The sequence below is a fragment of the Dermacentor andersoni genome, chromosome 4 (genome assembly GCF_023375885.2).
Source record: "Dermacentor andersoni chromosome 4, qqDerAnde1_hic_scaffold, whole genome shotgun sequence".
NCBI classification, from domain to species: Eukaryota; Metazoa; Arthropoda; class Arachnida; order Ixodida; family Ixodidae; genus Dermacentor; species Dermacentor andersoni.
In genome coordinates this window covers 77,604,754-77,617,945 of record NC_092817.1, presented here as the reverse complement: position 1 = coordinate 77,617,945, position 13,192 = coordinate 77,604,754, and the positions used below count along the sequence as shown (strand labels likewise).

Below are 13,192 nucleotides of genomic sequence, written 5' to 3'. Positions count from 1 at the left end.
GGCACCACTCCAAGCCTGGAGATGTAGCGTACTGGGGGAGGTGAATTAAAGTTTCCCACCTTCAAAAAAAAAAGGCCGCGAGGATTCAAATTTTTGACCGTGGCAACTGAGCATCCAAGCTAGCTCACTCAGGAGAGAGAGAATTCCAGCCCAGACCTTCCTATGTGCCTGAAAACATGCTTGAATTATCCATGATATACGGGTTTTACTGATCGCGGCAGGTGGCACAACATTGTATTTCTCAATGGTTCTAAAATTGTGGTTTCGGAGTCTCCTGTATGCATGCAGTCATGAACGTGGAGATATATTTTTGGCGAATTTGAACAGCACTTAAAAGTAGTGTGGAAGAAAAAAAAAAGAAAATAAAAAGAAAACTTTCAGCCCTTACCGGGAATTCATGACTCGGCTATGGACGGAGGTACATCAAACAGCTTACTGTCGCGTCTGCCAGCCTTAGGCATCGGAGAAGTCTCTCCGAACAAGATGGAACTGATACTGATGCGCCGCCCAAGGCTAAGACGTCGGATGTGAGGAGGGTGCATTGGCAGAGACTTCCGCTCAAAGGTCAAATCCTCGTGAGTGGCAAGACAATATGGTTCTGAGCCGTGCGTAAGATAGGCGACCTTGGAAGCGGCCTTGCTCTATGCTTGGAAAGCGCTTATACGATGCCTCCTTTAAGCTACAGTGAATGCGTCTGCAATCAGTTAGACATTGTTTGTACACTTCGTACGGGAAAGCTATTGACATCCCATTTGCCACCGCACTTGCGATACTTGCATTTTAGCTGTTGCAAATACACGCTCGTGATCTATGGGAGTATAAACGGAAACACATGAAATTTAATATAAGTGCAAATGTAGAAGAAATAAATAGACACAAGCTAAGACCTTTCTTACTTTATAAAAATCTGTATGTGAACTTTGCAACTGCTGTCGCTGCATTACATTTTTCCTATGTATTGTATGAAATATTCTGGGGTGACGGGGAGAAAGCCTTTTTATTTCTGAGACTATTGGCTGTTATGCACCAGACAGCATGAATTTAGCTCGTAGAGTCAAGGGAAGAGGGCTGTCATTCACTGGAAACTCCATTTCATACATTAACTCAACAGAAAAAGTGACACTGTTGCAAGGAACTGACTGCAGTAATATGTCGCATTAGCTGAAGCAAGCACGCGGTGTTGGGTACCATTAGGTGCCCTCTAAGAGGGATGTTAGACACCGAAGGGTTGTGCTAAATTAGGCTGGATTGGTAAATTAGACTTCTAAAATACCAGAAAGGTCACTCGGACGCTGTGAGTGTCTTGTTAAGCTAATCCTTGTGCTTCCCTATAAACCGAGACATGCCACAAGGTTCTATTCTGTCACTGACTCTCTTCAACTTGGCGGTGAAGGACCTCCCCGGAAAAGCTCAACCTCGTTATGGGTTTACGCCATGCAATACTATGCGCTAACGACATTACACTTTGGTGTGCCACCGGAAACCCAGGCGAACAGGAAGCCACACTTCAAACCGGCTTAGACATCGTCGACGCCTACATACACCAGCTAGGCCTCACATGCTCCCCGGAAAAATCAGAGTATGTCGTTTTACTGAATTCCTCTACGTGCAAAGCAGCTGCTGAACATGGCCACATCACCTTGACTATGACCAGTGAACCTATCCCGCGCAGAAAATCTGTCCGCATCCTCGGATTCCTGTGGCAAGAGAGTGGACGTAGTGCGGAGTAGCTATGGTGCATTCTCCATCAGGCCAATCAAGTCATACACATGATGACACGCGTCAGCAAGCGCCACACAGGCCTCATGAGCACAAACTCCGTAAAATCGCTTAGGCAGCAATCTACTCCCGAATCCTCTGTGGCTTGCCATTCGTTGCACTTGCACGCACCCAGACCAAACGGCTCAAGGCTTCTTTGCAGAGATATCACCGCATTGAAATGGGTGTTCCCAGGTACGCCCACAGCTTCGATGTTGAACGTGCAGCCCTGCACAACACCTTGGATGCGAAGGTCCAAGCACACTGAGAGTCTCAGCATCTCCGTCTGAGCACCTCGTCCCAGGGACGCGCCATCCTGTGTATGTTGGGACACGACACTTCACCACTCCCACTTCTTTCCATCGACGCTCCACCATGGATAAGTAGCCCTCGAATCGAAGTCCGACCGATACCCCAGAATATCTACGCCGAATGCAACGCAGATGGGTGACAGGTGCGGGCGACCCAGTGCATGACACCCACTATGTTGACGCCGCCTTCTCGCTGACCACATCCAAGACGGCAGTCATCGGCCCTCAGGGTGACACCAGTCGTTGGCATGGTGGAGTACCGTCTCCAACTGACGCTGAGATCCTTGCCATATCGGAAGCCATTACTATTCCCTCTCACTCCACACCAACCGTTACCATTCACTCAGACAGCCAGAAAGGCCTTCATTCTTTCGCAAACAACCTACTTCCCTGTCATATTAGGGCATCCCTCGCGTTACACATGTAACAGCATCCCTTACTTCACATTCTCTTGGAGTGGGTGCCGGGCCATCAGGGGATACAGGGAAATGAGCCTGCTCACTCCCTCCCTCGCGAGCCTAAAATACCGAGTGCTCCTATTCCATGGCGACGCCTATGGCGCCAGAATGCACCGTGCTGAACACCGCAAGCGAAGCCGCGCTAGGCTCCACAAACTATGTTCATCTGCATGTACCCTTCCAGTCCTCGATCCTTCCTTCACCCGTCATGATGCTTCCCTAATTCATCAGGCTCAAACTCTTAACACTGGCGAATTACACAGTGCAACACATTATTGAACAATGCCGCGGCCACCTGGCACACCCGTTGTGTGGCGGCTATCCCAACGTTTGCCACTCCTACTGGGCCTGCCCCCGAGCACAGTCCTCGCCTTACTATCTCCCCACCTCTTCCCTGTTGGGAGAGCTGGACCACTCTGCCTGAACCCCACCGAGCCAATTTTTGGTCGCTCCTTGTGCACCATATAAGGCACGACCAGGGCGCCACCACACCCCTCGCCCCGGGTGCTACTACATAATCACACGGCACCGAAGTGGCGGACGGCACGGACGAAGAGCCATATCAAATGAAGTTTTATTCATTCATTCTTTTTGTTAAGCCAGAAAATGCACAAAAATGAGATGGGCTTGAAGTTCCTGCTCTATCTCATCGCAGCGTAATGAGATGTGGACATTGTCTGCTCCGGACTAGTTAATAGTTTATTGCTAAACTAGGGTTACGTTGCAAATTACAATATGAAAGTAACCAAAGACTCAACCCAGAGAGGTTTAAGAACTCATTATTAACAAGAACATCCCAAACATGCGAATGTACTTTGAGATTTTTAACTTTCTACCGGCATATTGACATGGGGGCAATTAGCGTTCTGTCACAAAGTATCGTATTTATTTGCATAAGGAATGCACTGTTCTTTCCGAAATGTTTACGCATAGTTGAAGGTGTGTTCATTATGTGAGGTAAAATTTTTAAAGTATTTTTTTCTTTTTTTTCCTTCACAGTCACCTCTACAAAGCGGGAGAAACACAGTACGATTCGGCGTCTGACACGGGGTCCGACATGCTGGAACGGCAGCCAGATCCATGGTCATTGGCCGTACCGTAGTGCTGTATCGGATGCCTGGCATGTGGCATCCGCTGCTGTATCGGTTGCCGAATCGTAGCGTGTCTCCTGTTCACAGCAGCAAGTTCAGCTGGCGATCATTTTGCAAACAAAAGAAACATACACACTTTTTGATCGGAAAAATAGGGGGTGCATTAGTTACGCAAGTGCGTTCATTATGCAAGTAAGTACAGTAAATGGGGATTGAATCTTGAAAAAATGCGTCACCAGACAAAAGTAATGCAGTGATACACTTTAGTGTCCCTTTAATGTCACATTTGGTTGCCTATTAATATTTTTATTCACAATACAAAGCATTTTGTACACTACTTTAGTGGGGATTCAGTATAGTGCTGCAGGTATTTCATTAGGGTTTCTAGGAGAGATTTTGTTTCTAACAGCTTTCTGGTGATGGGTTTTGAAGCTGTAGTCAACAGCTTACCCTGTATTATAGCTTACTATAACATTGGATAAAAGTTATTAAAATTTAAATTAAGCTGAAAAATATGTCGGGCAGACATGGAATATTCATTTTTGCTCTGCTAGAAACACTACATATAGGTTGGCTGTGTATGCTGCCCGGAAATAAATCCTCTTGCCCCATTATCACCTTTTAGCTAGCAGTACTGTCTTGTTGTGCAGAGAGGTTTCATGTGGGTTTGCTGAAATGCACTTTCATAAAGGCCACGCTCAAACTAGTGCAGCAAGGCTTTGATTGAACTGCTCAATGCAATTTCAAAAAGATACGGTGTATGCTCTTGTTACCCTGAAGCACAGTGCAGCTCAGCTCATTTCTTGCTGCTCTTGTAAATTGCTTCTGAGCCAAAAACTTCTTGAATTCTTGTTTCGTGTAAGCTTGCGAGCATTTTTAGATGCATTTTATGTAACCTTTTCTTTATTCTTCATCCCATTAAAGGAAAAAATCTTTGAAGAGCTCTCCAAGGTCAGGGCAGAGATGGAGATGATCCGGCGGGACGTCCAGAACTACAGGACTGAGTCTCTTTCAAGGTAAACTGTGATAGACATTGCTGTTTGTCTGTTGTTACATAAAAGAAGTCTGATAGGCAAGTCTCGTACACAAATTGGTTGTGCAGTTGCACTGTTCCCTAAACGTGTGAACAAAAGCATTATGTCAAACCGGTATTTAGTTATGACACTTGTACAAGGACTAAGTATCACTGCTGAGGCTGCCATTATGTGCATGAAAATACACACCATGCTTGTAGCTAAGTTTTACCTATACAACAGCAAGGGCAATGCCACAGGTTGCATAGACAGATTGGTTCACATTTTATCCAGTGGTTAGGCTCATTGCCATCAATACTGTTGTACATAAAGCTTGTATTGGGAGGATCCCCCACATGGAACCCCTATGTTCAGGGTGTCTACCAACCGGGAAACCCGGGAAAACCGGGAATTCTCAGGGATGTTGAGTAGTCTGGAAAAAGTCAGGGAAAACTCAGGGAATTTGGGCCTCTATCAGGGAAAATTAGCGGAAATTTTATTGAAAGGGTCGAAAGTCGCGGTAATATTGGATCGAGTAACAGACAGGAATCGTAATGAATCGTCTTTGATGCCCTCTCGTCGGCAGGAGGAGTTGCCAGTGTACAGTCAACGAGTGACTTTCCGGTTTCCCGATAATTTGGACGGCTTCACGGCACTGCCACGTACCTCATAGAGTCAACGTATAAAAACGTGTGAAATTTCCGACGCAAGAACTCTTCGCCGTCCGAATTTCCGGACATTTTGCCGTGACCGCAGGTCCGAAGCGGCAATAATCAAAGGCACCACCACTGCCGTTTTGACTACTTCGCCACCTCGAACCGGCACTCTCGCACGCAGATCCGCTGGCAGCCGTTGCCACCACTGCGGCAACGCTAGGCCTAGCTGCTTCGACGTTCGCTATGAAGCTTCTTGCCGTTGGGTGCCGAGTTTTTTATTGAAAGAATTAGCTGCTGTCAGCAATGGCACGGACTCCGCCTTTGTGGTCCTCGCTATTGGCTTAGAAACTTGGAAAACACGGTGCGTTGCATAATGCTGGTTCCTGAAAGTCAGCTTCGCCTCTGTACAGAAATGTTACTTGGTGAAGCTTACGCAAAGGTATTGCAGTGAAGCATAACAAGCGTGGGAAGGGGCCACGGAACACAGTATGTATTCCTTAATTATACACGCGGGCACCCGGTATTTCCTGTCACAGTACAAGCACCAATATGCCTAATATGCGTACCGACAGGCCTTTGGATGTCAGACTCTGGATTGTTGCGAGACACGTAGCGCCACCTGCTGGTGAGAAGAGGCAGTAATTGAGTAGTGCGAAGCCCGACTCTCTTGCTAAGTTGCCTATGCAGCTAGTGACTGCGAAACAATGATTTAACTAGATTTTGGTCCATATTGCGAGTGTTTTGCGCATTTAACACCCAGACAGAGAGCTATGGATTTCTACGATAGTCGGACGGGCCGCGCTTGCTGGCTCACTCTTCAGACTGATGGCGGAAACGACGGCAACCGGGATAGCTCCGCGCGCTACGAAGAAACGCTGCAATCGACGCTACTGTTGTGTTGTAAATTGCCATGAACGTGAAGGACGGAATAACAACGTTCAGTTTTGCCGATTTCCATCGCCATCGTATGAAGGGGAAAGGCGAGAGCGCTGGATACGGGCCATTCAACCTGTTGGGTAATCGGATTACTTGCATTCCCCACAACAAAGCGGCTCGCATGAGAAAGTGCGACAATTCTGTTCTTCTGTAATTATGTTGCGTAGCCCTGACGGAGGACCGTGGTAACCAAGCGAAAACTCAAGAATCTGCAGCCGCCACTTCGCTGGTAAAAGAAAAAACAACGTTGCGAACCATCCTGCTTAAGTGCTATCGATATCTCAACAAGTGGAATGGAGAGATTTGGCAGGTCAGCTTAACCAAACATTTTGGTTCGTTTATCAATTCAAAATCCTGTTCTAGAGCATCGTTGTATCGCGAGCTCATTTCTACTTTCGGTATTTTGTATGTTCTGCGCCGATACAACAAGCACGCTTCGCAATGGGCTGAGCCTGTTCGACTGCGTTTTTCAAATGTGAGCAATAAAGTTGCTGTAGCAGCACTGGATGTGTAATTGCGAAGTAACGCACGTGTGTAAAGAAAAATATTTCGCGTTTATTTACATTTATTTGTGCGCGCTTGTTGCTCGAAGGGTCTGCGAAAAGTTCAAATTAAGGTACTGAGCGATTCTGTAGCTCCTGCGAGAAAGAAAGATGCAGCGCGTAGGCACTGTAGGAAGCTTACTTTCGTTATGATCGCACGCTCTTTGCTGCCTTGGAAAACGTTTTCTGTTTGCTACCCTGGAAAAGGCTATGAAAGGATTTACTCTGCAAATAATTGCGAGACAAAACATTACTATAAACACATAAAAATATAGGAGATATTTAAGTCTTGTGTTCAGGACATATTCAATATGAACCAATTTGAAATGCTTAGATATTTATGCTGATATGCCTATAGACAAACCTGATGCTCTCTGTACTTGCGAGTTGCAGCACGCCGAAATATCACTTGAGACTTTATTTTATATTATACACGTACTTAGCCCTGCTGCGCTTCCTTTCCGTAGCGTGGATGGGCGGAAGAAGCTTTCCAGGTCCTTGATTTGTAGGAAACTGCACCTCAACACAAACGAAAGAGAAGGGTCCATTCTGGCCTATGCACCGGCTTCGCTTGCGGGCAGCTCTCCATGCACTACTCAGTTAGCGCCAAGGCTGCGATGGGGGCGCTGGTGACGGGTTTTTCCGCAGCGCCGCCTGGGGAGAGTCTGAGGTCTTTAGAGCATTTTTGAGCGTGCCTGTGGCGGTTTGAGCCCCTGAGGGCAGTAAGTGACACGGATTTATTTTTTTCCAACTGGCCGATTTTTTTGACGTTTTCGCGGCCCCTAGGAAGTTCGAAAAATCGGTCGTGGAAACTGGCCAAGATGCTTCAAATGGTCCTTGGGACGAACGAGTGGCGGAAGGCGGACAAGAACATAAATGACCTACGCATTGAGGAATAAACGGGAATGGAGCTTGCTGCCGCCGTTTTGAAGGAGCTTGAGCTCAAAAAATGAAGTTTTGGCTGATGCCGAAATGCAGGTGTCCCTCATCCAAACCAAAATAAACTCTTTAAAGCAGTGAAACACAACACTCGGGCGTCGTGCGCGGGCTGAGAGTATTTTCAGGACAGTTGAGGTTGATGTACGAGCTGTTGAGAGGGAATCTCAATTGTGACAGAGCTCGGGCCTAATCCCACTGAGGTTGCTATCAGTTGATAGAAATAGCTCATATTCGAAAATATTTGCTTCTATATGCATCTCCTTTTTATTCGTATTTGATAATGTCCGACCCCATTTGCAATTTTTTTCGAAGACACTTTATTTGCTGTGCATTTTACTAACCCATGCCTTCTATTCTCTTTTTGAATAACATAAACACTGCTCCTTAGTATTCAAATTGGATTAAGTCACCTTTTTATTTTTTTCATGTGCTTACTAGAGAGTGACAGCATCAGGCGATATGGTTTCAGTCCGTCTTGACATAAAACATAGTTCTGCATCACTCCGGGGAATTAGCAATGACACTCAGGGAAAACCTGGAAAACTCAGGGAATTTGAAAATGTCAACTTGGTAGACACCCTGATGTTGAGTGCCTTCTCTTTGTCTTGCAGGGTTACTTCAGCACGGAGCCTTGCACATCACTCACCCCTTTCTCCACAACGAGGAGGAAGCAGCGTGTTGTCACCGCCATCAATGGTGGGTCTGGCACCACCGTCTACCTCGGAGGCAACTTCGGGGGTGGTCTCGTCAGTGGACGCTTTCCGTTCCACCTTGTCTGTTGGTGGGGGAGGCCTGGACATCAGCTCGGGCCCACCCACCACACCGAGCACCCAGCATCGCACTCTGCCGCGAGTTCGACGTCGATCCCTTGACGAAGACCCCGGCAAGGTGGGTTGGCCCAAAAAGAGCCATTGAAGAACAGCATTAAGTCAAGCCACTTTAGTAAAGTATAGTTGTCCAATAGCATCTGGGCCATTTTCTCAGAGGCAGTCGCTTTGTATGCCATAAAAAATGTGTAAAGGTCGCTGGTGTCTATTATAGTTCTTACTATGTCTCCAACCAACTAGTGTTTATTGGACCCTGCATTTCTGGGCCAACTTGGCTCCTTGCTCATGTTAAATGATGGATGGCAAGCAGTGCAACTGTACAGAAGATATTGATTAGTGTGGGAGGCAGTTTTATGTAGGCTGGTGAGCTTGTCTTCCTGGTGTGATTGACAGGTGGGGAACACACAGGTAAGGAATGTGTGCATAGATAAGGGTTGGCGCTTCTGTTCACAGTTTGCCAAGCGTCCTTCATCCAAAGTTATGCTACATTGTACTGCCTGACGTGTAGTTAGTCAAATGAAAAGTACTGTAGGGTCTTTAATATGTTGAACTTTGAACACTGCAACAAAAGTTAGAGAAGAAGATGACACATGCAGCATGGCAGTCCTTTTGCCCTTAAACTTTGCTGTCTGTTCAAAATTCAAGATGATCAGCCAAGAAGCCCAAATTATTATATCTATAATGCGTGTTGGCTGAAAAGAAATGTTTGAGTGTAAGTGCTTTGTGATGGTTAGATCTCTGAACATTGAATGTATTTTCCACGTGCTATCAGGGCCTAGGTGACTCTGAGTGGGACAAGGTGGTTCCGGGCGGTGGTGGCAGTGGCCTGGACGGAGGGGTCAGCGACCCTGAGTGCAGTCCCACGGAGGAGGACGATGAGGATGGGGCTGGAGTGGGCATGCTGGACAGCATGGACCACTTGCTGTCACCAGTAGGGCACCACTCAGATGCTCAAGCACTGGCGCTAATGCTGCAGGAACAGCTGGATGCCATCAACAATGAAATACGGTGCGCATTTCCATGGGCCCTTTGTCCAGAGGTTGTTTTGTACACCTTCCTGCTCGTTTCTACTTCTGCTTTGTGTGAATACAAAGAGGAGAGCTGACTGGTATGTAGGAAATGAAGTACCTGCCATTATTGATGTCTTTTTAGATATTTAGCATGTTATTACAGGGCCCAATGTGCTGTGATGTAAATATTAGGGGTGTGCGAACATTGAACCATACATTTCAAATTGAATATTGAATCGAATCAAGAAAAAAAAAGGCGAATATCGAATTCAATATAGAATATTAGAAATACATTCACAAAATTTAATGCTTACTTATTTTGGGCATGAAATCAAGGTGCTACACATGCTCGAGAGTCTCCGAGCATTGCATAACAAGAACTTGGCAAGCTGTCAGCAGAGTCCTTCTACATTTTTTCTGGTCACAAGACTGCCACCTAAGTTTCATGTAGAGTGAGCGGCGGGCGCTCACTCTACATGAAACTGTGTATGAGAAGGCATGCGAATGCCGCTGCCGCTGTGTGTGGGGCAACTTCAATATTCTAGCTTTCTATACTTCCGCAGCTGTTGCTTTTCTTTCACGTAACTACTTTTAACATTGTACATGCATCAATAACTGCCTGAGCGCAGCTTCTGAGTGCCCGAGGGGAAAAAAATAGCCACTGATAACATGCAGCTTGCGGCAGCCTCAATCCAGAAAAAAAAAAAGAAGAAAAAGAAAAATTCTGGGATTTCGCTTGCCACAACCACAATATGATTATGACGCCTGCGGTAGTGGGGGACTCTGGATTAATTTTGACCACCTGGGGTCCTTTAACGCCCACCTAAATCTTATTATTTTAACGGATGTTTTTGCGTTTTGCCCCCATCGAAATATGGCCACTGTGGCCGGGCGGTCCCAGTCCAGATTTCTTTATCAGCGCCGTTCGTCTCAACGCATCAATAGGTTCCACATTTTAATATTTGTCTGAAATTAAACACCACACATTCGCAATAAAGCGTCAATGGTGCCACTTGTAAACTGAGGCAAACATCTTGGCTCTTGCACCCCGACCCACCCATAAGTAAGTGCCAACTCTCGGTTGGCCATAGCACCAGATTGTTCACTGAGTGCAGCTGTTCACTTTCTGTTAAACTGTGAGCAGTATCTTATCTTAGGAAGTCAAACCAATGAAACCATTACTGCAAGGGCTGCTTCTGTAGAACAACTTCATTTAGTGACAAAAAAGAAGGAAAATGAGCCGCTCCGTATGCTTCAGATTTCTAGGCAAAGAGATGACATTTTTCAATGAGATTTAAGTAGGATAAATGTAAGACAGACCTCACATCTTAATGTCTTCCGTGCCGCTTTTAGCATAACATTTAAGGCGAATGTGAAGTGTAAGGACCTGCACAGTTGAAACTATTGTAATTAGGCAAGTGTCTTAGCAAGCAGTTGTTTTGAACCATCAGTAAGCTGCCTGTGATTTCGACACAGAAATGATGAGACTAGGTAGTTCATGCACAGCTATTCGCAAGAGGTTAAAATATTCAAATCACCGGCCCTGATATTCTTATCGTAGTCAAAAGACCGGAAGAAAACAAGTTTTATAATTCATTAAGAAAAGGAAATAAAACATGTTACAGCAAAAAGAACACACAAGCTTGATCCCTTATTTATTATGTAAAATAAGCAACATATAGACAGCACAAAGAGGCGTCTAGTCATGAATGTTCCACCATTCACAATGCAAGGAGCTTTTAAAAGTGTGGCACTGATATAAGCAGCATAAAGAAAGGACTTCAAACCATGGGAGTTATACCTCGAAGGACAGGAAACACTAGCAAATGATTGGCAGTACTAAATACAGAATTCCTAACTGATTGTTTCTACACACAAGAAAGTGTAAAGCTCCAATTCAAAGTTAAAACCTCTGTTTCCTGTGGTATGGCCCGCTTCCATTCCTTAAACTGCTCCTTGTCACTTGATAAACAACACACATTTTCGGTCATTCCCTTGTAGCCGGGATGGCATCCAGGCACGCAACACATGTTAGACATCGTCTTCCCACCCCACCACTTCAGCCAAACAATCCAGAACTCAAAAATTCGTCTGTCATGTGATGATGGATTCGGACAACTCCGATACTGAGAATAAATTGCCAGTGCCTGCCCAGCCGACAAGCTCTAAGTTGATGGGAGCATTGATGACGCCGTCATCAGTGTACAGTTGGATGCTTTGACCCAAACTGAAACTGAAGCACGTGAAACTGATGCAAGTGGCACACCATGCAAAAGAGGATGAACAATATTTTTCACACTGCTTCGGTCGTAATAGGCAGCATTGACCCAGCTAAAGACAGCGCCAGCTGCATTGACGGCACCACTGTCAGATTTAAAAAATTATTATTAATGGCTCTTTCTGAGCCACCTCAACGATGCAGTCATTGGCAGAGTTATGCAAATCTGGTGCTCTGTCCTTGTCCTTCTCCATCTGAGAAGTACCAGTAATATGGTGCATCTGATCTGATTATAAGGCACGTCGCAGTGCTTTCAGAAAAAGCCCCGCCTGCGTACACTGTTAATTCATGATTAAATAGGTAACCATTTAATATATCAAGAGCTGGACCAGAAATTCCAATAGGCTCCAGTTTAGTAAACAAAACTTAGTGGTTTATTGTATCAAAGGCTAAAGTCTAAAAAGACCGAGCCAACAAAGTATCTGAGATCAAGTGAAGGTGGGCGTCTAATTTGATGCCCAGGAAAGAAACAAGTGGAGGCCTATTGAGTGTTATGGTCAGAGAGCAAGGTAAATGTCTCTGGGATGACTTAAATATCGTTTTCATAGGGTTTATAATTAGAGAATTGCTGTCACACCAATCAGTAATTTTAGACAGATCACTGTTTAGTTTCAAAGTTATCGAAAGTAATGATTTATCCGAGAGGGCAACAGTCGTATTGTCTGCGTATAATAGAGGTAGTGTATACTTGTAGTGTGCGCCGATAGACGCGCCACTGGTGGTGGCCTTGTGCAGAACACACGGGAGAGGAGCTAGCCACACACCGTAGTTTGTTGCGTCGTTGGTAGGGCTTTGCTGTCTTATTCACATTTACAGAGCAAAATAGGCAACACCCTTCGCATGTGTGGGGTGGCCAAAGCTTCAAGGAATGTCGAAGAAGAATTGTTGCATGGTGGGGGGCTCAAATACCGGCGAAAACATGTCGGCAATACAGTTCTAATCATTCCCCGCAAAGCCTCATCAGCGGGAGCAACGGTAGCAAAAGTAGATCGTCGCTTCGGCGGGAAATTTCTTGTTCTCATCCTTTCCTTTGGCTCATCGGTGTTTTTTTTTCCACTCGACCATTGTTAGACGCGTAAGCAACGAAGTTCGTCTGTAGTGCAGCATGCGATTTCGCTAAAGTTCGGAATGCCATTTGCCGCTTATATTGTTTTCCGCTTCTTTACCGCGTTGCGCTAGCTAGGCAGCACGACTGCACGAACGTATTGTGTTGTATGTTATAGCTACTGAAGTTTGCAAGAACTGAAATTGTTGGTTTTATGTGGCCCGGTAAATCTTCGCACCAGCTGTCGCGCACTTCATGTTTTTACATCTATTTTATGCGTGGCTTTGCGCATGTTTAACTGTTGCTAGTTGCTTCATGCATAAATCTT

The 13,192-nt window shown here is 45.6% G+C and overlaps 1 protein-coding gene across 2 annotated transcripts in view; it reads left to right on the top strand.

Annotated features, from left to right (window-relative positions):
* Positions 1–13,192, top strand: part of Liprin-alpha (PTPRF interacting protein alpha) — a 100,914-nt gene that overhangs the window by 26,120 nt on the left and 61,602 nt on the right. For both annotated transcript variants that reach the window (XM_050183256.3, XM_050183255.3), the window contains exons 11-13: positions 4,543–4,634; positions 8,316–8,592; positions 9,304–9,539. In XM_050183256.3, the coding sequence (XP_050039213.1) occupies positions 4,543–4,634; positions 8,316–8,592; positions 9,304–9,539 (605 nt within the window). The remainder of the gene's footprint in view (positions 1–4,542; positions 4,635–8,315; positions 8,593–9,303; positions 9,540–13,192) is intronic.